This window comes from Poecile atricapillus, chromosome 1, assembly GCF_030490865.1.
Source record: "Poecile atricapillus isolate bPoeAtr1 chromosome 1, bPoeAtr1.hap1, whole genome shotgun sequence".
In the NCBI taxonomy this organism is placed as follows: domain Eukaryota; kingdom Metazoa; phylum Chordata; class Aves; order Passeriformes; family Paridae; genus Poecile; species Poecile atricapillus.
The window spans coordinates 132,056,678-132,082,277 of record NC_081249.1 but is presented as its reverse complement, the minus strand read 5'-3'; the positions used below and the strand labels follow the sequence as shown (position 1 = coordinate 132,082,277).

The 25,600-nt window shown below is 39.8% G+C and overlaps 1 protein-coding gene across 3 annotated transcripts in view; it reads left to right on the top strand.

Moving 5' to 3' along the window:
* The first annotated feature begins 12,676 nt into the window (after positions 1-12,676).
* Positions 12,677-25,600, top strand: part of PIK3C2A (phosphatidylinositol-4-phosphate 3-kinase catalytic subunit type 2 alpha) — a 50,398-nt gene continuing 37,474 nt past the window's right edge. For 2 of the 3 annotated variants that reach the window (XM_058830295.1, XM_058830277.1), the window contains exons 1-2: positions 12,677-12,809; positions 24,115-25,289. In XM_058830295.1, coding sequence (XP_058686278.1) covers positions 24,180-25,289 — 1,110 coding nt within the window. In that variant the 5' untranslated portion in view covers positions 12,677-12,809; positions 24,115-24,179. Of the gene's footprint in view, positions 12,810-12,877; positions 13,349-24,114; positions 25,290-25,600 lie in introns of those variants that run through there. The other variant, XM_058830288.1, reaches the window with a different exon arrangement.

The window sequence follows — 25,600 nt, the reverse complement described above, 5'->3', positions numbered from 1 at the left end:
TCAGAGTTAAAGTATAAGCTTATTAACTGCTTTGTGGGGAAAGATGAGGTAGAATCTGATGTATCTTTAAAAGACTTAAGAGATGATTAAAAGATGCACTTTTCCCTTTCCTAAGTGTCTTGTGAAAGGTGCAGTTCTGCTCTTAAAGCACTGTGGATGAAAACTGTCATAAAACAGTAAAATAAGAAAATGGAGGGTTTAAATGAGGATTCATGGCCTTTCATTTTTCTGTGTCACAGAGCTATTTGAGGAGAAGTGGCTCTCACTCGCCAGTCTGTTCCCTGTCTGAGTAATTTTCCCCTGCTGCGCTTCCATGGGGAATGTGCTGAAGACTGAATCTTTGAGTCAGAGGGTAGCAAGAGTATTTTGGTCTGGAAGCCAATTCCCCAGCCTTTCTAGACTCTCCCCATTGTGAAGCACCCTTTTGTCCACTGTTTCATCCCACTGTGCTGAAATGAAATATGCATGTTTGTGGACATCTGTAGACCAGTGCTGACAATATTGACAATTATGGAAATTGAAAACACAACACCCAAAATATATCCGTGTGCTCATTGGAACAATGAGTTATAGACTGGATGTGGTTTTGTTTCTCACACTGAAAAAAGAGCAGTATTTAGTAAAAAGCATTGTTGGTGTCCCTGTTGGACCCTAACATTATCTTATTCCTGAAAAACTTGCGGAGGAAATTTGAATGTTACAAGAATAGGAGGATATGGTTGCGAGCTCTGCTTCATCCTGTGTTGTTTTGGACCCTGGCCATCAGGAAACATTTTGGCTCTCTCAGAGATGAAACACTTTCTCTTCAGAAGTAGTAGTGTGAGCAAGGTGTGTAAATAATCTGTGGCAAGCAGCAACTTTGTTACAGAAAGGGATATCATCCCAACCTTTCCTTTCTTTGATGAAATTTTAAAGAGATTTCTACAACTGATGTGCCAGAGGGGAATTTGCAAGGTTTTCACTGACCTACATAAACCCTATTTGAACATAAAAGCAGATTAAAAGTTGTTTCACTCTTCTTCTGTTACCCTTTGTACTCTATCAGCCACGGATCTTTATTCTTTGTTAATCCATATATGTTTAATGCAGCATTGCAAATATTTTTCCTCATTCTTAAGTATTCATAAAAATAAGGCTGGTGAGAATATTTGAAAGAACATTGTTTGTAATTTTCTTGCTTCTGTACAGCTGTGTGTCTAGAAACTGGAAACACAGGCAGATGAATGGAAATAAATCACAATGCAAACTCTTTCAAAAGAAATTATGTATCCTGGAGTATCCCAGATCAGGATAACATTTTGTTGCATAGCTTGAGTTCTATTTCAAAAGATTGACTCTATATAGATATTTGCTTTTCTATCTTAACTAGTTATTTTACTATATATATTTAATTCAGATAACAAGTTATGTGGTTGATCTGACCAATTTATGCCATAGGTCAGTGGAGGGGAAGCAGAGAAAGGACAGTTTGAAGCAAAGGGAATGGAAAACCTTGTGGAGGAAGAAAGCCAAGATTGCCACATAATGCTATAACTAATACTCTCAAGAATATGTGTTTTGCAGAAGCAGGAATGAAATAGGATATGAAAGGAAAAGTAATACTTTTGAAATTATTTTAGAAGCCCAGTATCAAATTAATTGTGCAACTGAATGACCATCACATTATAATTATTCAGACACTCTTTCTTAAAGGCAGTTATAATATGAAATATTTTTGGTGGTTAGTGTTTATATTTATTCTGTGAAATAAGGAAATATTAAGCCAAGGGTTCCACAGATTGCGAAGCAGAGAAGTTCTTCCAGATTGTGGGGCAGCAACCACACTGGAAATAAAAAGCCAGTAAAATTTCAACCTGTTGATACAACTTAGAAGTGAAAAAACTGCCCTGTGAACCAACACCTAAGAACTTCCTAGAGCTGGTTAGCTCCTTGCTGCCTACTTCTCTGGTGTTGACATTGGATTAAAGATAACTAATGCTACATTTCTTTATGGTATTTGCTGCAATTGCTGCAGTATTTACAGTCTTGGAACATAGTGGAGATTGAAATGTCTGAGGGACAGACTGAGTTATAAAATAGATCAGGACAGCAATAGTTCTTCTGGACCTTATTTTCTTTGCTGATGTTATCTCCTGGCCTCATTCCCACATCCTCCCATATTTTATATCCTCCTCCAATAAAAGAGTAATATATGAAGTAAAAGCTTTTATCAGGCTATCTGGAAGTGCTCTGCAATTGTTTCTTGTTGTAAAAGTGTTATCAGTCTTTCGATGAGCCTCAGGATGGAGGTGTATAATTGCATTTTAGAAATAGGGCAGGCTCAGTTGCCTCATTAAGAGGGAACTGGAAGGCCTGTCTCACAACAGTCCCTTTTCATATCTCTATCTAAGCCTCTTCCTAAAACTTCTTGTCCAAAGGAGTACAGGGATATCCTGCAAGTTCTTCTGAAGAATCATCCTTCCCCAGCTTACTCAACAAATCATGTGGTCTCCATGACGAATGGATTGCTTTACTTGCACAGATAGAAACAAATACTTCTTCCCATGTTATTTTTAAATTTATATTGTTTTCTGAGATTTTAAGGAACTTTACCCACTGAAATATCTGCACAAATTTTTCTTAGATACTCACAGTCTTAAGGTTTTATCATCTAGTCAAGGCAAAACTCCGTTCACATTAATGACTGCAGGCACTGGGTCCCTCATAGGACTCAAATTTAGGGCGAGAACTGATGTCTTACATCAAAATATTCTGATTTCTGTACCATTATGGGAAAGTAGTAGACAACAGTCAAATTATTTAATGATTTCAGAGTTTTCAAAGCAAGTGAAGACATTGGTGTCATGTTCTTTTAAATCCTCCCTTACTACAACAGTTCAAAACATTCATTTCCAGTGCTTAATGATTACAGAGGGATATCCAGTTTATACATGGGTTAAAAAAAAAAGCTTTCAATACAAGCTTTACCTCTGTCATCACATCTGTCTGCCTTTTGCCATTAGGCAGACAGTGTATTTATCTTTGAAGTCCTGTGTTTGCAAAGGTGCCAGTCATGATCTATTAATCCTTTCTAATCTCCATGTGTGCACTTAGCTGAGAGCATAACACAATATTAGTTCTTTAATTTTAAATTTGTGTTTTCTAATGAGTTCCAGGGTCTTAGTCTGTTTTCACACTAAACACCTTGGGCTGGGTCACTGAAACTGTAGATGGTGACATAACCTATCAAGAACTCAATATAATTAGAACTCAATAACTCAAATAAGTTTTAAGAAAGGGAAAAAAGGGCAGCAGTGGAAGAGTGTTATTCACTTACTCCAAAAGTTTAGTGAATTCTCTGAATTTTGATATCTGAAAAGAAATTAAAATGTTATTAGTATTTCTAAAGTAACTTAGTGTTAAAAGGGACTTTCTGGAAACAATCTCATAATTATGGTAGAGCCTGTGGTGAGCTGGATACTCCAGTTCTGGTCTTAACCACATCCCACCATATGGCCTGATTTTCAGTGGCTGAAAATACTCCAGGGCTTGCTGGAAATTCCCTTTATTTAGGGGTTGAATGGCATCTCAACAAATCTTCCTTTCCTTCCTTTCCTTCCTTTCCTTCCTTTCCTTCCTTTCCTTCCTTTCCTTCCTTTCCTTCCTTTCCTTCCTTTCCTTCCTTTCCTTCCTTTCCTTCCTTTCCTTCCTTTCCTTCCTTTCCTTCCTCTCCTCCTCTCCTTCCTCTCCTTCCTCTCCTTCCTTTCCTTCCTTTCCTTCCTTTCCTTCCTTCCATTCCAAGCTCCCAGGGATGTTTCAGTCATCCTTGAGATCAACCCTGTTAATTTCAGTTCAAATAGAACATGGCTCAATTTCCACAAAAATCAGATTAAAGAAGGATTTTTAAAATGCTTTCAGTATAAGCCCTCTACAGCTGTCAGGCTATCTGTCCTTTTCCTTAGAAAACAGTGCAGTGGCTGCAGAGCTCATGAAACTGTGATGTGAGGAAAAAAAAGGATGTAGAAGTGGTATAACTGAGAATAGGATTTTTAGCCTGATTATTCCAAATTGTAGGATTTGTGATAGCAATCAATTTATTAAAAAAAAAAAAAAAACAACAAACATCTGTTTCCAATCTGTACTTTTCCCCTTTAGTGAAAGCTGTATGCATCCACAAAAATATCCAGGAAATTCTCCAAAAGGCTGAGAATGTTTCATATATTTTCAGGGTTGAAAAAAAGTATACTTCTGTCTGTCCTTAGAACAAGCTGTTAAAGTATCTCTCAACCTAAGAGAGAGGTCAGGGATTATCAGTGTATTCTCTGCTGCTTCAGGAAAATGTAGTTAATCTTTATTCAGGTAATAAATCTCACAAAGACTACCAGGTTTTAGAAGAATTCTGGCTTTTCTGACTTAAACCTTGTGGATTTTTAAAGGTTTTTAGTATTACATGAGAAGTGGGCATTTTATTTCATAACCTAATGACCAGGAGTTGGACTTGTTTTTAATGATGTGAGACTGAGGACAGGATGCCCATGCTAGCAAGAGAATGAATAAATAGCTGGAGGATGTAACTTTTCATTGGTGTGGTATTTTAATATGTAGCTTCCACGGGTTAAGTATTCAGCCAGGTACGTTTGGGGATACCAAAATACTGCAAGTGGATCCATCCACTGGTTCTAGTGGAGTAAGGCAAAGATTTTTTTGTTCTTTTTATGCTATTCTTTCAGTGAAGAAAGAGCCTAACTTCCATTTTGATTGTTTTGATTTAAACACAAAACCAAAATCATGCTTGATTATGTGATTCCTGACTTGAATAATGAATTTCTGCTCTCTCAAAAGACTATTCAGTACTCTAGTAGAAGTAACATTTGCAGGTGACATATACACAATTTAATTTTTCTTTTTCTGAAAGGCCTGGGATTTAGTTAAAACAAGGTAGCTAAAACTGATTAGATTTAGAAGTTTCTAAGAATTGTTAGACCACTCTATACTTTCACCACATACATGCACATAATCTTAAATACTTGTTTCACTGTGGCAAACTAGGTATCATAGAATCATAGTATGGATTGGGTGAGAGTGGACCTTAAAGACCACCTAATTCCAACCCCCTGCCATGGGCAGGGACACCTTCCATTAGACCAGGCTGCTCAGAGCTCTATCCCACCTAGCCTTAAATATTTCCAGGGATGGGACATCCACAGCTTCTCTGGGCAGCCTGTGCCAGTGCCTCACCGCCTTTTTTCCTAATACTTAATCTCAACCTACTCTCTTTCAGCCTGAAGCTTGAAGGTTTTAGGTTGAAGGTATGGTATCATAGGCAGAATTAGCCAATACTGTGGTGTCATTCCCTTATCCATATCCCCTTCTACATCCTTCAGCTATTCTTCAGTGTATATCTCAAGCAAAGAGAAAAAGCATTACTATTTAAGGCTTAACACTGAATTTATGTTTAGAAAATAAATAATTTTCTTAACATTAATATTTCCAAATGCTTCAGTACTGCCTGTGTTCTTAGGAAAAGGGCTGTATTTCTCCACAACCTGATGTGTCACTGCTTCATTCCTGGAGGATGACTGTGGAGTCCAAGAAGGATTATCTGACAGGTGGTTTCTCTGAAGAAATTCACCCTAGAAGATCAGAAGGGAAATTCCCAATGTGCTCTGCCCATTCTTGGGTGTACCAGCTCAGTCCACACGGAGTTCCTGCTACATTGGTGGAATTGTTCTGTTGGACAGTGTATTCACAGAGACAGGGTTTGTAACAAGGCCAGAACTGTGTGGTAAGTCCATCAGCTGTACCCCTTCTCTTGAAGTTTCTCAGTGAACTGTGTACACATGACCACACACTGCTTTTTATCCCTCCCACGCACACAAACTCTGTGGTAAGTTGTTCAGTGAGTTGTGACATGTATTAATGTTGTTGGCCTCTGATGTTGGGTTCTTTTTTCTGGGGGCTGACCACAGCAATCCTATCTGAAAAGTTTTCCATCAAACTCAGAGATAATTTTCATTAAAGGTCTCTCCAGTTTAGTCCCTCAAGCATGGGTGTCTTTCTACTCATGAATGCAAGGAGCAAAGGAAAGCAATAAATCCCTTTGAATAATGTGCCAGTGCTCTACGGTTACATAACTAATGGATGTCATCCCTAAGTAGAAGATGCCTATTTACCAACAAAAGAATATTGGCAAGGATTTAAAGTATTTAAAAATAATTCTGCTGCTCCCAGAATTTGGGTCATTGACCCTTAACATGAAAACTGGTTTTACAAGTGTCCTCCAGGGAACACATTGTGTACTTGATTTTCCCTGTGAAAACTACAAAAGATTGTACACTAAAATACAAGTATTGATTAAGGCCCAGACCCACAACAGATTTAGGCTTAGACAGGGATATGAAAACACCTCAGAGAATGTACTTGATAGGATAATTTCTTTTTACCAATGCACACTGTGTGACTACAAGTAAAAGCATGACATAAAGAATTGTTCAATACCTTTTTAATAGCAGAATATTTGCATGGGCTTGCAATGCTTAAAGAACTGTGAAATATTGTTACTGAGGAACATAGGGTAGCTACAAGAAGCTTCATGCAATTAGCTTGTGTAAGAAAGGTAAAACCAGATTTTGTTGGGAAGGGCTTGGATCCTTCATGGAGCTACAGGAATATGGGCAGCTGGGAGAAGACCTTATTAACCCTTTTCTTAGCCTGTGGAAGTCTCTCTCTTGTGTAGGACTCCTATTGGTAGTGCTGGTTGGTTTGTTTGAACTTTTCAATATGGGATAATTCAAGTGAATACTCAATATGCAGTTTTATCATCCTCTGCCTTTGGATGTCTGATTAAGCATGACTGGTTGTGATTGGGATTTTAAATACTAGCAGGCTGCCCAATTACCTCAATTATCTTTGCCCCAGGAATGATTGCTATTTCCAGGCACACATCCTGTTGCCCGCAGTTTCTCACACAGGATTTTCTGGCACCAGTCTTACAGTAATAGCCCTTAGCACAGCACACTACAGAATAAAGCTATCCCACAGTACCTCCTGAGTACACTGCAGCACTGACACACTTTCTGCATGCATTTGCTAACTCTTCTGTTCCACTCTATTTTAGGAATATTCAGAAACTTCATTTTATTTAGATTTATTTAAAATTATAGCAGTTGTGTCTGCTTAGAACATATTCTATCCCAAAAGCATTTCTTACTGTTTCTTCTCTGGGTAAATAAACCATCTGCAAAAGGGAGTTTATTAAAAAAAAAAAAAAAAAAAAAAGACTATCACAAACGATTTACAGTAAAACATGTGTAAAATAATTTCTGTTCAGGTCCCTGTTCTAGTAGCTCTTCTGGACATAACTTAGCTGCAAAACTATGGGTAAATATGAAAAATATTTTCTTAATTTCAAATGTATGCCCTGTTATGTAATTTTGTAGAGAATGTTCCCTAAACCATATGACACATACCTAATTTTCTGTGCCAAGATCTGTAGTAATATTTTGGCTTGTAATGCCTAAATTCCCATTTCCTGAAGCAAGACCTGGATCCTAAGAAATTAGCCCAAGAGAATATTTTACTTGCACTTGAAACCAACAGAAGGTTTTTACTTTAGAACAGAACTTTCTTCATATATTTAGTCCTTAAATATGTAACTCATATGTAAAGCCAGCTGAAATTATTGTTTAGACTTTGAGAGCTGTATGTAGACTTTAGACATGCTACAAACATGTGCAAGCTGTTGCATGACAGTGAAACAACAAAAACGAAACCACAGCCTAATTTTCCTTTCAGTCATTACTAACACTGTTATCTCCTTTCTCCCTGAAAGAAATCCATAGTGAAGTATTAATAGGAATATATTGTAGACTAAACATCTTCAGATGTAAGCAATAGCCTTTTAAATTTGGATAAGCACTAAAAAAAAAAAAAAGAGAATATTAATAATATAGTTCAAAATGACCAAGAAAAGGCATTGCAAGCCTAAGCTAGGAAATTATAGTGAATTTTCAGAAGGTGACATTTTTCAAGTAATAAACTCTTCTGTTTTCTTTCAGAGTAAAACAGAACCTGTCTCCCTCTGCTGGTTTTCAGAGGGAAAAAAAAAAATAAAAGTTTTCTAGGTACTAAAAAAAAACCCGGGTGCAATTTTGATACAAATTACCAGTTCTTCCAAAATTAGCTCTTAAAACCTCTTGCCTTTAAATATATAGAGGTCACCTCAAGGCTATCAGTGTCTTGACTAGCTGAGAATTGGTTGATTTTTTTAGTGTTTTCTCTGTTTAGGCTTAGTTTCTCAGTAAATTTAACATGATTTCTTTAAGAAAATATAACAAGATAAATATAAGAAGATAACAGCTGTTTTGTCTTTAATTGAAACATCACTGAATCTAGGAGCTATGCTACGAGCAGCCTCATACTGAAGCTGTAGATGTAGTTGCATGATTTTCATTTCCTGCATAGTCTGAGTTGGTCTACTTTCAAATCCAAACTTTGTGTTGCAGTCCACACCCCAGTGAATGAAATACCGGGAATTTCCATGCTGCACAAAGTGGGTGTGGGTTTTTTACCATGTTCTGGTACCTGGCATGGATTCTGTGAAGAGGTTTTTTTTCCTTGGTAGGATATGTTCTGTCTTCCTATTGTCACAGGAAGGACATTTGTCCTTTAATAATCCCTCTGCTCCTACTAACAATTTGTCATTTAAAAAAAGGATACTCTAACAATGGACATCAAGTTTATTCTTTCCAGTTAATTAAAGACAAACAGCAATTCCAGTAGCTCAAGGCATTCACCTGCTAAATTTGGGGGGGCATATTATAAAATGCATTTTATGCTGAGAAGAAAATTAAGGAAATTTTTGCTTTAAAGTGATTGTTTTTAGTTATTCTTTTTGTTTGTTTGTTTTCATGAGGGGTGTGTGGCTTTTTAGGTTCTGTGTGGTTTGGTTTTGTTTTGTTTTTTACTTCCCATGTGTTATAGTCACCACAACACATTTGTTAAGCTTTGTTATGTGTAGGCGTCCTTTTATTCTGGGTATGTTCCAGACTTATTTTTATCCTAGATATTGTTTAAAAAAGCATCTACCAGTGATAATTTGTCATATTTCCAGTTAATACCAGTGTCAATATTGCTAGTTACACAAGCCAATTTGGTCTTTGCATATGCTGTGTGTCAGCTCTTTTGGGATGTTGGACTATTAGCATAGCAAGCACAGCACTTACTCTCTCCAAATATTTGACCAAATTCTCTCATTTTTTCTGTCTGTGGTATGCAAATTAAATTTTCATTAAAATATTATTTTAAAAATCGTGGGGTTTTTTTACAAGACATAGTGAAAAGTGAAAAGCACAAATATCATAATTTTTATCATAGTTTTATTTCCTGAAAACTGTCAGAGGAACTGTGTCATTTGGTCTGCGTATCACAGACAAGACACACAGGAACAAGACAGTGCAGCTGCTGAGACACAAACCTTGTGCATAGCTTTTACATGGGCACATTAATAACTTCCTGTATGAGAAATAATTTAAAGCTGGCGTCATTTCTGCATGTGGGAATGGGTAACTTGTAATCATCCATGCCTAAGCAAGTCTGCAGGCTATTCCACTGTTCCCTTCTAGATTCAGCTCTCTAGGGAATGGTGTCGCTTTGCCTGGAAGCTGAGCTTCCAAGGCCAAGCAGTTGTCTTCCTTGAGAGAGAGCTGTAGCTGCCCGACTATGGAGAGGCTATGTGGCATCTGATATACAAATCCTATTTCTAAAACTGGCTGCTACTACTTCCAGAGTGCACCTGATAATTGATACTTGGGTAATGTGGATGTAGCTGAGAAACAATGAAAGCAGAGGCAAAAGTACTTGTGCTGGAGTTGGTCTTCAGTGCAAAGTGCTGGCCTGCATCACAAATAGCGCAGCCCGCAGGAATAAGGCAGTGATTGTCCCCCTGGTGTTGTCACTGGTGAGATGGCACCTTGAGTCCTGTGTCCAATTCTGAGCCCCTCAATTCAGGAAAGACATTGAGGCGCTGCAGCTTGTCCAGAGAAGGGCAACAAAGTTGGTGAAGGGTCTGAGGAACAGCTGATGGAGTGGGGTTGTTTAACCTGGAAAAATGGAGGCTCAGGGGAGACCTTAATTGCTCTCTACAATGTTGAAAGGAGCTTGAAGTGAGGTGAGGGTGGGTCTCTTCTTTCGGTGACAGGACAAGAGGAAATGGCCTCAAGTTGTGCCAGGGGAGGTTCAGGCTGGACATCAGGAATAATTTCTTCACTGAAAGTGTTGTCAAGAACTGGAACAGAGTGTCCAGGAAGGTGGTAGAATCACCATTGCTGGAGATGTTAAAGAAATGACTGGTCATAGCAGTGACATGGTCTAGTTGACAGCGTGGTGTTCGGTCAAAGGTTGGGCTCAGTGATCTTGGAAGTATTTTCCAACCTTAATGATTCTGTGACTCTGTGAAAGCAAAGGAAGGAATAGCACACTCTGTTTGTATTTAGTGTGATAATATTAAATCAATGTCTATTTAACATGAAGTACTTTTAGAATAGCTTTCAAAAATGAGATAGTGCTAAAAAGGATGGGCTTAAACTATTTTTTTTAATGTGGAGTAGCAAGAAAATTTTTTGACAAGAAGGAAACAGTTTCCAAGGCACACACAGTTCTTATAATGACAGTGATAGGCAGGCTTGATAATAGTCTAAAATTCTTCACTAATCCACAGAATGAACCAAATCATCTTTCCTATCTCAGCTAGAAAGTTTAATATTTGACCTACTGTCACATATGTAATAACATGATGGAGGTTGGCCAAATAGCCATGATCATGGAATCATTGAACCATAGAATGGCTTGGATTGGAAGGGACCTTAAAGATACCTCATTCCAACATGATCTTGTTGAAACTGTTGGGTGTGGCAATTGCCTTTTGTTCAGACTAAGCAGGTTAATGCCCCTTTACTTAGCAAGGGATGAAACGTCGGCAAATGGTTATCCCAGGACTAAACCCTATGGCCAGTGAGTCATAGCAATTGGGAGCAGTTTAATGCGACCTGTATGTGAAGGGTAAAGCAGCACAAAAACCATGGGACTGATTTGCAGCAGGATCCCAGTCTGAAAGACACTGTGCCTCTGAAAAGCATCATTTACATGGGTCACTAAATGCTCCAAGTACAGCGCTCTCCTGGCCAGGATCACCACAGGAACCCAGCAGAAGAGGTGGCCAGGAGACATGACTGCCAGGACAAAAAGTCTAAAATGCAATCTGAAAATAAGGTAGTTTTGAACCAACCATCTGAAAAGGAACCTTGAGCTTTCTTTTTTTGAGATTTCTTCTATTGATGCTCCACTCTGTTCAATATTAGAGCAGAATTTGCTTATTGATTGGCAAAACTGGAATGACATTAGAGAGGATTGATTTCTACTTCTAATAACTGTCAGCCTGAAAAAATTCTGATGGCTTAGATCACAAGGGTGGTAAGAACTGCAGTAATTTTTTTAATCTATGTCATGAAAGTCATGTCTGTGATCATTCTCCAGGAACATATTTTGTGTCAGTCTTCCAAGTCTCCATTTTGCTCATGTTGAAGCCACCTGCAAGGGCTTTCACTGACCTTAATGGTGTCCAGTCAAGATCTATCCAACAGAAAATGCTTAGATGCTAAAATGATTATAGTGGTTATATATATCCACAGTAAAAATGTGACTGCCAGCAATGTATTCCTGACTAATTTTTGATAATTTATTTATATTATATAATACTTTATATATAATTTATTATATAAAATGTTGATAATTTATTTATATTGTAGCTTCTAAACTGATGTGTCTTCTTTTCACGTCTTTTATGCTTATGAAGTGTTTTTATTTTTTCAGAATTTCAGTGTGCTGAAAGTGCAAAATAAAGTACCAATAAGCATAAACTGAATTCTTTGCTTATTTTAAGTAATCCCTGAGTGGATGGAATATAAAGTTATTTTCTCTGGAGTTCTTTTACATCTACATTAAAAATAATACTGCTACGTTTAAATGTCCATGACAACTTTTAATTTGATCTTATAAAAGGCCCATTGCCTAAACTTTCTATGAAATCCCACATGCAATACTTTTGGACATAGCCAAAGCGTTTCGTTCTTTTGATGCTATTGTAAAGGTCAAACCAAAATATTTGCTCTTTCTGAAACGCGTTGGTATGTCAGGAAGGTTGGAGCTGCAACAAGGATCTGCCCTTGCTGGCCAAGTAGTTTCTGAAGATAGTTAAGCAAAACTCTATGTAGTGGAACCTGTTGCTCCAAACCACCGGGGTCGTTCACTGGCAAGCGCTGGTGATGTTCATCCCTGCAGCGCAGCCCCACGTGCTGGGGGCTCCCCGGCTTCTCCGGCGTCACCGCTCGGCCCCGTCCCCGCCGCGTCCCGGCCCCTCCCCCGCTGCCGGCGGCTGAGGAAGTCCATTGTGTCCGCGGCGCGGCTCCAGCCCCCCCGCCGGACGTTTCTGGTGCGTTGGGCTAGTTCCCAGTCATGCCGAGCATTCTTGGGAAGATCGGGCGATAAGGGGAGGAAATGACGGAGAGTCACCCCAGCGCCACCCGGCCCCGCGCCCCCCCCACAGCCGCCCCCGGCGGGCCGGGCTCCCTGCGCGGGCCGGGCGCGGGGACGAGCGGCGCGGGCTCAGGTGAGGCGGCCCCGGGGCCGGGCCCGGCGCAGCGCCCGCCCCGCCCCGCCCCGCCCCGCCCCGCGCGGCCGGGCGGAAGTGAGCGCAGCGCGGCGGAGCGGGGGGAGCTGCCCGCAGCCTGGAGCGCTCCCGCCGGGAGCAGCGGGGACGAGGGGAAATGGCCGAGGTAGGCGCGGGGAGCCCCGGGGGTCGGGGCGAGCCGCGGGCCCCGCGCCGTCCCAGCCCCGCCCTGCCGGGAGCCGCTCGCTCCGCTCCCCGCCGTGCCCCGCTTCGCCCGCTCCTCACGGGGGTCGCCGCGACCCTCGGCCTCCGGGCGCTGCCCGCCCCCGGCGAGGCCTCGGCGCGGCCCCGGGGCTGCCCGTGCTGCCGGCGGCACCTGCGAGCGGCGGGCCCGGGGCAGCGCTGTCCGCACGGCCCGTCCCGCTCCTGGAGCTGTGCGGGCTCCCCGAGCCGGGCGGCGGCGGCGGCGCTGCCTGCGAGAAGCGCTTCCACCGGGAACTGCGTGTCTGGAGCGCTGGAGCGGCGCCGCTCGGGGCGCGGAGCCGTCCGGAGGTGCTGCCCGCGCTCCGCAGGTGCCTGAGGTGCTTTTTGGACCCGGGGGTGAAGTCTCCGGGGTGGTGGGGAGCTGTCACCGGCACGGAGCGCGGATTCCGGGAGGTGCCCGGAGTAGGGGACACCTTGGCGGTCGCTGCAAAGATCCACCAGGTTTACCTTTCCTTTTTGTTCATCCCCTTGATGGCTTTGGAGTGGGTTCGCTCACCCAGTGGGTTGGTGCGTTGCTGTGGTTCCAGAGAAATTGGATGTTTACAAAACTGATCCCTAAACAGCTCTGCTGTTTCCTCCGGGAGCTTTGCCGATGTTTCTAGTGTTACATGGAAGTTTTTGATTGCCTTGCTGTTCTTGACTCAATCTAGTTTATTATTCTGTATCAACACAATAAAAAAGGTATTCCTGCACCTTTGTTAGCACAAGTAACCTCCCACTTCAGCTATGCTGTTGTTGGGGGAAGGATGTCAGTCAGAAGAAAAACGTTTGGAAGAAAAGGATATTCTGGTGGGCTTTCTACTTACTGTATTACTTATTGCAACCCTGCTACTAGAGCGTAGCACAGTTAAAATAATTTGGAGTAGAGATGCAGAGGTTTTAACTAATAAAATCGCATGTTTAATGCAGCTCCCTTCCCAAAGGGAACTGAAAATTAAGAAAAAATGTCTGATGTTTGTACAAGATGTTGTGCAATACTTGCTTTGAGTATAAGCTGTGTTCAGGAGTAGTAGTGATGGATGATTTATGAAGAATCCAAAGGGGAAGCAGAAATGGGGCAGGGGAAATGAAATCAGACAGACAAAAGTATTTTTTTATATGGCTTTGTTGGCTTTGAAAGAAGTTGTGTTCTTCATTCCCCCAGCTCTGAGAGTGGGCCTGTAAAAAAGTTGATGCATCTGGGAGGAAGCAAAGTTGCTTAAATTGGCCTCTCTTAGCACATTTGTTGGAGAGGGAGAAAGGGATTATAGTTCGCACCAAGTTCTGTTTGTTTTTTGGAGTTGTGTTTGTTCTTTTGTAAAAGTAAGTTGGAGCAAAACTGGTAAGAATAAGGGGACAATGAAAGAAAGTTGCATAGAAGATGGAGGGAGAGGAAACAGGCAGAAATGAGAAATACTTGAATGACCTTTTGGGGAGGGGACTGCAAACCAGACAAGTAATAGGTTATTTAGAGTCTCATCTTCTTAAATGGTCTGCTGTATTTGAATATTCTTTTATGTCCTTTTATGTCTCTTAGAGATGCTTGTTTATGAAAAATACAAAGGAGATCTCAGGGAGTATTTAAAATTTTGATTGACTTAATAAAATATATTTGTCTTAATTACAGTGAAATAGTACTCCTGATTTATATGTTTGAGTCTCCTCTTTCCTGTGAGTTATTGCTGTCATCCCTGAGAGCTCAAAGGTTCGTCAGGACATATAATCTTTGTATTCAAATCGATGATTTAGTTATTTTTATCCAATTTGAGTAGCTGTGTACTAACAAAGAAAATTGAATGGATATGGAAAATGATGCATTTCAAAATGTTAAGTAAAAAAAAGAATTTTCTGATTTTGTGTTCCTTTGTTTCTTCTCAAACTAAATCAAAGCTGGTAATATTTCTCAGTGTTTCTGTAGTATTTGCTACCTAGCTGGAAACACTTGGATTAAAATGTTGTTTAAGAAATAAAAATGCTGAGGTGATGTTTTGGAAGGCTTTTTTTGTTGTCTTAGGCTTTGATGTGGGCCCAAAACCAGACAGTATGGCATTATTTAGAAAAATGAATGCTAGATTTGAATTTTATTACAGCAGGGTTGCATGTTGTTTATCTTTTAAACTCTTGAACAATTTTAAGGCTGCCTTATGGGAGCTTCAAAAACTGCAGTGAAGTAGCACTGGTGGGCAGACCAGTGTAAGTCCAACACTGATATGACTAAAATTCATAAAATACAGCGTCAGCCTTACATTCAGGTAAAGATCCTCCACTTTTTGTGTTTTAGAAATATTGCCTTTTAGTGTCTGCAGTCGGTACAGAAATTATTTGGTGTTTATTTGTTTATAGGATAATACAACAAGCTTAAAATGAGCGACTGTTACACAAGTGCAAGTTGCTTGCTTTATGGATGTGTAACTGTGTAAACATATTGTTCTATTTTAAGTAGAAGATGTGGATGTGTAATTAATTACAAGAACCAGGGTTCAGTCTTTATCAATGATGGTCAATAAAATCAGTCATCTAATACAGCATCATTTTGTGGGTGAGGAGGTTGGTGTGATGTAGGTTTGTGAGAGCTAGGATGAAGTTGTTTCCAGACTGGGCAGGGAAGGGAAGGAGGAAATGTTTCAAAGCATGCCAGCAGTGATAAACCTCACTTAAGCTATAAAAAATTTAGAATAAAATGCTTTCATCAAAGCTCACATAAGAAAAAAATATATATATGAGAAATATTACTTCAATCTATAACTTTGTAGAAATGAAGCTTGAAAGTATTTCCTTAGATTAAGCTGTCCAAGTGATGGTCACTTCAGAGGGAAGAAATGGAAGTAAGAGGGAGAAGGTATGTCTGCATGTTTCATGTAACTTGTAATTTGAAGTTACAAGCAAAACATCACTTACAGAACCCAACCACAACTTGCAGTGTGTAGTGTGTGAGGACCTTGGGGTGTTTGTGCTAAGGGAATGTCACTGGTTCTGATCTGGAAGTTGTTCAGTCCATCGTGACCCAGGGGAAATAATTGAGGTTGAAGGCTTCAGTGTTGTAGTCGATGTTTGCAGGGGACTGATCAAGAACAGGTCATCAGTAATTGATCAGATCTTCTGCTTAGGTTGTAGTCACAGCAGAGGAGCAGAGCATGGTGCCAGTGATGTTTGTTACAAGGTGAGAGCTGGAAGTTTACCTGAATTCTGCATCCATCTGAACAAATTCCTCAAATTCCTGATGAAAAAGTCCATCAAGAGTCTTCATCTTAGAGAAGTTAACTCAGGATTCAGGAAGTACTTGAGTGCCAAATTAGTGGAGACTAGAAGGGTATTTTGAGGAAGTGTTTTTGTTGGTTTAGCTTTTTCCTATTTGCATTTCCAAAACCACCTTTAGACACAAGATAAAGATGAGATGAACCTTTGGTCTGAGTGTAGCCACCCTGCTCTGTTCTCTACGTGTGAATTGTAAAAAAAAATGCACCCAAACAAACCTCGTAATTGTTGAATCAATACGTGCAATAAGCAGTTAGTATTTTCTGATGGATAAAGCACGGAGGTACATGTGAACGGTGCATTTGTTCTGTCAATTGGTAATCAGCAATTCTGCTCAATCTCCTATGAATATGAGGTGTGTGACTAAGAGGCATCTGCTGATTATAACTGAAACTGTGCAAGTTTCCTGCCTGGGGGGAAACTCAGCAGCTGAAGCAAGTGGTGGAAATAATTTGGCTACTGCAGCAGAATTGCATTAGGTTAGACTGGTAGTGTGATAGTAATACCATGATACAGAGTTAAGTCTGGGCCAGAGCTGAGGTGTCAATGTTTCCTCTCCGTGCATGTTTTTGATGATGTTCTGTTGAAGGTGTATGTTGTGCACTGCACAACAGCCCTAAAATAGGGTCTCTGTGGGGGAGGGTTATTTTCATCTCTGTGTGTTAATAGCCTCTGTACCTTGCATCATGAGCCTCCTGCCTTTTGCTGTGTTCTTAATGTTTTGTGAAATTATGAGGATGTCTGCTGGGCTTACTTCAGGCACATAATTTAGGAAAAATTGGGATTTTAACAAGGTCCTCCATCTATGCTGCAGAATATTATAGAACTATATGGAAGGCATTTGGGCATCTCTGTTGTGATAGTTAAAGCAGACAGCACAGATGTCTTCTTTCCTCTTTCTCTGTTCTAGACACCTTGTATGGTTTTGATAAAATTTGATACGTAGTTTCAAATGTTGTCTGTCTGCTGTTTAGTACCACTAGGATTAATAGAGATTCTCATTTAGCTACATGCTCCAGGTAATTTGTCGTGCCCCACATAGGTCAGGCCCCACATTACATGAGTAAATAAGGTCCCTTCCAGTCTTAATCGTTCCATGGTAGTGATATTCCAGAATAAAATTACGTTGCAAGTCAGGAATTACTTCACCAATTATTCAGCTCGGGAATCAAAATATTTGGGCCAATGACCTCGCTTAAAGAATGGGAAAAGCCTGCAGCTAATGTTGATTCTGTATGAAAGTTTGTGTTGTGTGAGTGTTTTCAAGCAGCCTTTGAAAAATGGGATTGGTGGAGGGATTGTGTACGTCAGGGTGACGTGGAGAAAAGCACGACTTAAGACGTGTCTGTAGAGCAAGGGAACTGGTACAAGGTTTTTAAAAGCAAACTTCTGAAACAGGAGGAGTGGAATTGAAAGCATTGTTCTGTGAGGAGAAACATTGCAACAGAACTAGAATTTCTAGCCTTTGTCAAACAATGTGGGTAATATGCTTGGCTGTAAGGCATGGAAAAAACTATCTTGGCCAAGTGCATTGGAATGAAGCAGCCTGGGATGCCATCAGTTTCATTCTTGCTCTTTTCTGGTACCTGCATCGAGAAAATACTGGGCAGGAACAGAATAGGAGGATGCTGTTAGTGAGCTAAGAAGAGGATAGGGAGAAATACAGAGATGCAAAGTTTGGTGAGTAATTCTACAGCTGATGAAACAGATGCACAGCTTCCAGTTGATTTGTGTCTTCTGCTGATTGGCTTTAAGGACTTCTTGCCTTCATTCAATCATTTATGAAGTTTATCCTGGTGATAAATCTGCAGTGTCCAGTTATATGAGCTCATGCTACAGTTTTCTTCTAGCTGTGACACTCAGGGTTCTTGTCAGGGTCAGCGTTTTTATATTTATGAAACTTACATGAAATTCAATTATCTTTATGACCCTCATCACTTAACAGACCTAAATGGAGTGGTGGTTAGGCTCAAAATTTGAGGGGAAGAGTATAATAGCAGAAAGGTGCTGAGTACGCTTGCAAGCCTGCTGTACCAAATCTGCACGTATCCACATCTACTGATGGAAGGGCTTGCAGTGGCCAGTGGTGCAAACCATTGCAGAGGAAGAGTGTTGCCATGGGAAACACATGATCTGTAGGTATCTGTAGCTGCTCTCACTGAGATCTGGCTGGAACATCATGACAAATGCATCTATGCTTTGTCTCTCTTGAAACATTGATCAAAACACGAAGATTCAAATTTAACAGCAGCTACAAAGTGTGCCATATCTACTAATGATCCTCTGCACAGTGTCCTGGGTGAAAACTGATATCAGTAGTTCATAAATTTTTATAAGCACTGAAACAGCTGAGGTTGGATTTTTCAAAGGATTTGTTGCTGATGTTGAAAGACCTTAAAGGCTGAGACTTCCTGTTCTAGTGCTAGAAACATCCTATTCTTGCCTAGCCCTCGAGATCAAAGGTTTTGTGATGAAATTGTACTTTTTTGTTGTAAATGAAATTTCAAAATCAAAGTTAAGAGATGTGGTCTCTGCTTAGATATTTATGATTTGAATTATTTGACCGAAACAAATTAAATGAGTGTTGGTTCAGGGTTTGTGCCCAATTAAAAATCAAACCTATATTTGAGCTAGTAATTGTCTTTGAAGGTTCTGTAGATGTGAGCTGAAACAAAATGGATTCAATTTTCTGGTTAACTGTGTTAATCTAATTTGTAAGGAGGCATTTGCTAATTTTGCTAAAATGACTGGATTAAAGAAGCTACTACGTTTTTAGTGGAAAGATTGTGTGATAGAACTGTATAGCTTTAACACTGGCCTTTCATAACTGTCTGTTATTGAGAAGACCTCCAGTTTAAACCTAACATTATTTAGAAAGAGTAACAGCTTTACTTCAAGAAGTCATGTCATGAGTATGTGCTCAGTTTTTTCTCAGTCTGTAGCAATCTGAATGCATCTGGCAGAGAGGGCTTCTGAACATCAAAGTTCTTGTGACTTTTTTCTTTCTTTTTTTTGCTAAGGAGTTTTCATGCTGTGGTGAATGTCTGGCTATAAATTCCTTTGCAGATGATTAGTATTTTCCACAGTATATTACTGCTGACATATTTTGCTAAGTTTTCCCTGGTTTCCCATAAAATTGCTACTGTCTCTGGTGTGCAGGCAAGCTCTGTTAATTAGTAAGTTACCTATGATTCAATGTGAGGCAAATACTTCAAGTATTTTTATTTTTGTTTTTTTTTAATGGCAAAATAACCTCAAAGTTACTTTGAAAATTGCACTTGTTTTGAGGAAGCGCTAGCTACTGTATGCCAGGGCCTTACTTCATAAGGAATGCAGGAAATGGCCTGACTTGTTATCATTGCTTCTGTATTTAGTGCTTAGACTCCAGGGAATTCATGTGCACTAACTTCTGATAGCTATAAAGTACTTCTTGTGAAGACATTACCAAATAGTATGTTCTGTGCTTACGTAGAACAAATTATAAATAGGGTATTACAAGCCTTGGGTGTTTTCGAGAAGAAAGCTGTGCAACTCATTTGACATAGAGAAGAATGTTAACATGTACATGAGCAGATGGTGAGATTACCTCTGCTTAAGGTAAAACGATTTATGTCTGATGATGTCATCCCTTGCTTATTAAGATAGGAAGCTAATTTAGATTTTGGGAGTCTTTGTCCTGGTAGGGATGTAATGTCCTGTATTGGCTCCCCAAAGCTTCTTACCAGGAAACTATAAATTTCTTATTGGAAAGAAATTTCTTCCTGCTTTCATTTTATGTATTTGCTAGACTAGTGCATATCTAATTTTTTTTTTTTTTAAATGTAAGCCTCTATAAGTGAAACTCTGGTTTAAATTCATTTCCATTCCATGTAGAGGCTTTGATCTGAAGGAGATGGTCAGGCACCTTGCAGTTTCTTGGTTCTTGATTATTAATAAGTTTTCTTGCTACTTTTTTTTTTAAGAGTATTTTACTCCTCTGAAATAATGAGTGATGTGCAATAGTCAAAAATATATAACAATCCACAGGTTCTTGAGTGATGAAATTAACTCCCTAAACACATTTATGTACAATTGTTACCAAGGAAGGGTTGCTCTTGCAAAAACTGCTAGACCAGAGCCAGAGAGGCCTGCAGACTCCTGTCTGATCAGAACTGGTTCAGAAAAGAAATACTGCTTCAAGTTAGTGAAATCTGACTGCAAGAGGCATTGCCCTTGGTCAGGGCTGTAGATAAATTGTGTGGTTGAGGTTTTAGGCCCAATTTTAAAGGAAGCAGGTGAGGTTCAGCTAGAGCAGTGGATATGTGGCAACTTCACCCAAATATGAATGTGTCTGTTTAATTTCAAAATTAGGGGGCAAGTGAGTGGTGAAGGGGATTGTTTTATCACTTCTGAATTTCTGTTACAATCTCTTCAATTGCTTCTGTCTTTCCTTTAAAAGTAAACAAAACATTTCTCATGTTCTTTGAGTGCTTGGCGAGAGGAGCACTCTTGAAGGTGAACAGATTGACAGCTGAAAATTGATTATTACTGTTACTTAAAATAGTGTGCAGCAGTTCAGATGAGAGCAGTCTCTCATCTCTTAGCTCTGTAAGGATCACTTCTGGGTCTTCAATGACCTCCAGTTGTTGCAAACTTCTGGTGAGTTCCTATAGCTTGGTCAGTAATGGTTCAGTATTCTAGGATTTGAACTGAAACATTTTTCTGAGTGTTTGAGTTCCCTGCTGATAGATGATTTTAATGGAATGTGCTCTTCTCTTTGTAAATGTTGGAGAAGTTTAAATTCTGCTCACTCTGCCTTTGAACTTAGATGTCTGCAAAGTGAGAAGTTCAACGTGTAGCTAAACTTACATGAAAAAGTTAACTGATGCTGCATGGTTAGCATTTAAAAGAAGGTCTATCAGTATTTTAATCATGCTTATGCCTAGGGAGCTTTTCTTTTGATGTGTTGTATGAATTTACTGCGTAGAACTGGCATGCAGGATAAAGTTTTGCCAAAACTATTGTAATTTTATCAGATTTTTTGTATCAGTTTTTTTCATGTCACACTTTGAAAAAAACTTGCAGTCTGCTTATAAAATTTGGCAGAAATTTAAGCACTGACTTTAGAAGTTTTCCAAGGACAGGACTTAAATACAGCAGTCATGTTATGTGTATGTATGCTGTTGAGTCTGTCTTGCAAAGAATAAGGCTAAAATTCAATTTTTCAGATAACCACAAATTGAATGCTGTCTTGCATGCTGGAAGTCACTGGATTTGTCAGTGCAAGTGTGCTGTCGTAAACTGACCAAAATACAGCACTGTAATGTGAAATTGTGAAATAAACAAGTAGTTATTGAGTGTCTAGGATTCTCTAGATGCTGGTGAAGGAGGGTGCTGTGATAGCAGTGTACCATGTTTCTGAGAGCTGAGGAATGTGTGTTTATCTGCAGTTGTGACTTCGTGGAACAGTGACTCTCCTTGTGAACAGAAGACTGCTTGGTGATATGGAGATTCAGGACATCGATTTCAGCAGCAAAATAAGGCTTTGTTTTTGTTTTAAGAGCTAGCTGTTGTTATATATAAATGCTTTGAAGACCATGTAATTTTTTTTTCATCCCCTTGTAATTGTCAAGCAGCACCTGAATGGATCGATAATCTCGTACGTTGTAGCCCAAGCGGTTCTGAATAGTCTTGGAAAGTATGATTCCATTTTATTTTTTTTGAATAAAGTTCAGGAAAAAGCCCTGCTGCTCTTTAGAATCCTTCGGCAACAGCTAGACTCCGAAAACTGCAAACTGCACTTATCTCAGCTGCTGCTTCTTGGGAAAGCCAAGTAGGAATTCTTGAGAGGACTTCATAAGTCTGTGTGTTCTTTTATCCAAAAATCCAACATAGCAGTTTTAACCAGCTGTAAATTAATGAAGAGATTAAAGCCAGCTTAGCTTTCTAGACAGTCTGAGAAGGTGGTGTCAAGTATACAAGACTTCTCATTAGGATATTGTCTGTGGCTAGTACGCTTAGACCATCTACAAAATATTCAGTACATCCTCAGGAGAAGTTTGAGTATGATTGTCCTGCTGACAGGAACAGAAGGCCGCATTTGTGCCATTAATGGGACCAGAGACTTACACTGTCTATAAAAGAGCCCAGCAAAATGGTGTTGGGGTTTTTAAATTTATTTCCTGATTGTGTTTTACGCTGAGCTCTGGAGATAGACTGTAGACAGAGCAAGGCTTCTTCCTAATGGCAATATTTATGGCTTTAATGGGTGTCAAACTCTGCAGCTTCATATACTGGACAGAAGAGGATCCGGTGTAGTTCTTTTTCTGTAGACTTTGTCTGTGTTGAATATTTACATCATTATCCTGTGGATTGGTTCATATCTGTAACTTCCAAAGTTCCTCCTTAAGACTTTATGCCCCAGGACTTGAGTTGTGTGGTTTTCAGGGTTTTATAATTCTGTTAGTCTGTCACTGTTTCAGTCTTTCTGAAGACACCCTTCTTTATGTAAATCTTGTCTTGGTAACTGTAACATCGTTTCTGATTTAATTCTGCTTTGTGAAGGGTTTCACTTGGATTTGTGTTCAGACTGAGCTGAAATGTATAGAACCTCTTATAAAGATGTCTGTCCTTAACACTATAAGCCATTGAAATGAGGTAGATAAAACAAAAGCTTGGCCAGACTTAAAGAATTTAAAGAATCTGTTATAAATCTGTTAAGAATCTTGCTGTCTGTGTGGGGACTCCAGAGAAATACAGTCACTTTGTTTGAAGCACATCTTGCTGGTTTGATTCAAGCAGGGCAAAAAAAACCCTGATCTAAAGTCCAAACCCTTCTAATGGGCGTGAATTGAAAGGGAACATAAAGCATTTTGTGTTATCTGCGTTATTTGCCGCAAAGAATTCCTAATTTGTAGGTTGTTGCATGCAGAAATTATTTGCAACTATAAGGCTCATCTAGTTCAGTGAAACTGTGTTTTAATGAGGATTGCTGATTATGTAACCCTCCCAGCAGAAACTCATTATTCCTGATTTTTATCTTGGTGCTTGATGTGCATACTAGCTGTTGCTGAAGACATCTCCTGGGCTCACCTCTGATCCAGCTGTGTGCAAAAAGATGGAGAATAAAGCAGAAGTAATGCTGAAGAATAATACGGTTCTTGTGGTAATCTCTTGCAAGATTATTTTAATAAAGAGTCTGCATAGATATTGTGGTGAATATGGGAAGTTGTATCATAGTCCTAAGCACAAGACTGGAACTGGAGAAATGTAAAATTCCATGTTCTTGGTGGTGGCTTTAAACAAAAGTGACCTTTTGGAGTTTCTTCCCTTACCTAGTAGTGAATGACACTTCCTTTAAAGGGCTGTTAAAGAGATTAGTCAATGAGCAGCTGTACTTAAATAGCTTATTTTGCTTGTCCAAGAAATATCATTTCATAAGCATTATGTTTCTTGTTAAGAGGGTAAAGTACAATATTTTTCAAAGGAAGAGAGGTCCTTCAGTGTCATTATGACCGTTATAATCATGGTACAGCAGTTTGAAAGGTCTGATTTTGTAATCTAGTGAAATACGGTGGAAGTCCTCTTGATAATGTGCTTTATCAATGATATATTTGTGTAGTGTTTAGAACGACTTCTACTCCCAAGATTGCACCTGTGTAATTGCTCAAGTCTGAAAACCGCTACATACCTGAAGGTGGCTTTTGTGTGTCTTGGATCTAGTGGTGCAAAAAGAAACCAAGTGCTTACTAGCACCAGCAGGCAGGATAAGAAAAATGAATGGGTCTTGCATAATTCAAAGAACGTCAATTTATTTGTCTGGCTTCTTTTTGACATTCCCTCCCCTCAAAAAAACCAAAAATTGACCTCTTCAAAATTATACATCCTGGGTTTCTCAAGGACATATGCAACTTTGCCAGCTGGTGGTGTGTGAGTTAGTAGTTGTCCATGTATGATTTGTTGCATGTATTTCTAGTGTTTCATTTCCTTTTCAGGTCTGCTGAATCTGCTCTGAAGCCAAGGGTTGACAACCAGTGCAAGGGAAGTGTTGCTGCTTTACATGGACATCTGCTCTTGCGGCATGGCCCAGATATCCAGCAGCAATGGATTCAAACAGCGTTCCTCACCTTCTCTGTCAGCCCCGAGACCAAAAGATGTGGACAAAGAAGAGGCACTCCAGATGGAAGCTGAGGCATTAGCCAAAATGCAGAAGGAAAGAGGTGTAGCTGGTAATAAACAAACTTTTCATTCTTTAAGCAGCCCCAGACAAAAAGCACAGACTCATAACAAACAGGACCATGATCTCATGGTGTTTCCAGAGTCTGATGCCAAGAGCATGGAAGATAAACTAAGTACCATTGACATAGAGAAGCTTACTCATGCTGAACTAGAGAAACTACTACTGGATGACAATTTTGAATCTAGTAAAGTACCTACATTACCAGCAAGTCCTCTTTTGAGCCCATCTATGTCTTCACAATTTTATCTTGGGCCTGCAGGTCAGAGGAGACAGTGGACACCTGGAATACCAGCACCCGTGACATGCACTTTACCTCCTATTTACACCTCAGCTTCTTACACAAAACAGACTGGTGTATTTCAGAATGGATTCCATCCAAGTATGTCATCCTATCCCTCTAGAGAGCCTATTTATCTTGGTCTTCCAAGACAGTCACAGTACATTTCATATCCCCTGGCAGCTACCACACCTTTCCATCCGCACGGAGGCCTACCTTTATATCCTCCAGTACTCACTCCAGAAATGGCAAAAGTATTTGACAAAATTGCAAGCACTTCAGAATTCCTGAGAAATGGGAAGTCGAGCACAGACCTAGAAATGACTTCTATAAAGTCTGCAGTGTCCAACCTGCCGGCCTCGGAGAGCTGCAGGGATGTCAGTAAATTCGATTGGTTGGATTTGGATCCTCTCAGTAAACCAAAAGTGGACACTGTGGAGACTTTAAACAAGGCAGAGGATGATGGAGAGAGGGCTTCAAGTATGACTGCTGAAGATCCGTGGGATGCTGTTCTGTTAGAGGAAAAGCTGTTACTAACTTGTCATCTGGAAAGAAAGGTTAATGGGAAATCTTCTGGAGCAACAGTCACAAGGAGTCAGTCCTTAAACATGAGAACAACTCAGATTGCAAAGTTACAGGGCCAAACATCACAGGTATGTAAATCAGTATCTTTAAATTGCAGTATAACAGTAAAGATTAATGACAGTATTTAAAGACACTTTAAGGTCTGTTATTTATTTAATCTGTGTTAGTAGGCTTGAGCAGTGTCCAAATAATGTGATGTATTAGTGCTATTCAGAAAATGAAACATTACTACTGAATTATCTCCCAAAATACCTCCATCCTTTTGTAATCCTTCCACATTTACTGAGGAAATTGCTGTTTTTCAACTCAACACTCCAGTAAGAAATAGAAATAATGCTCAGCATAATTAAGTGTCTAAATCATATTGATAAATATTTCA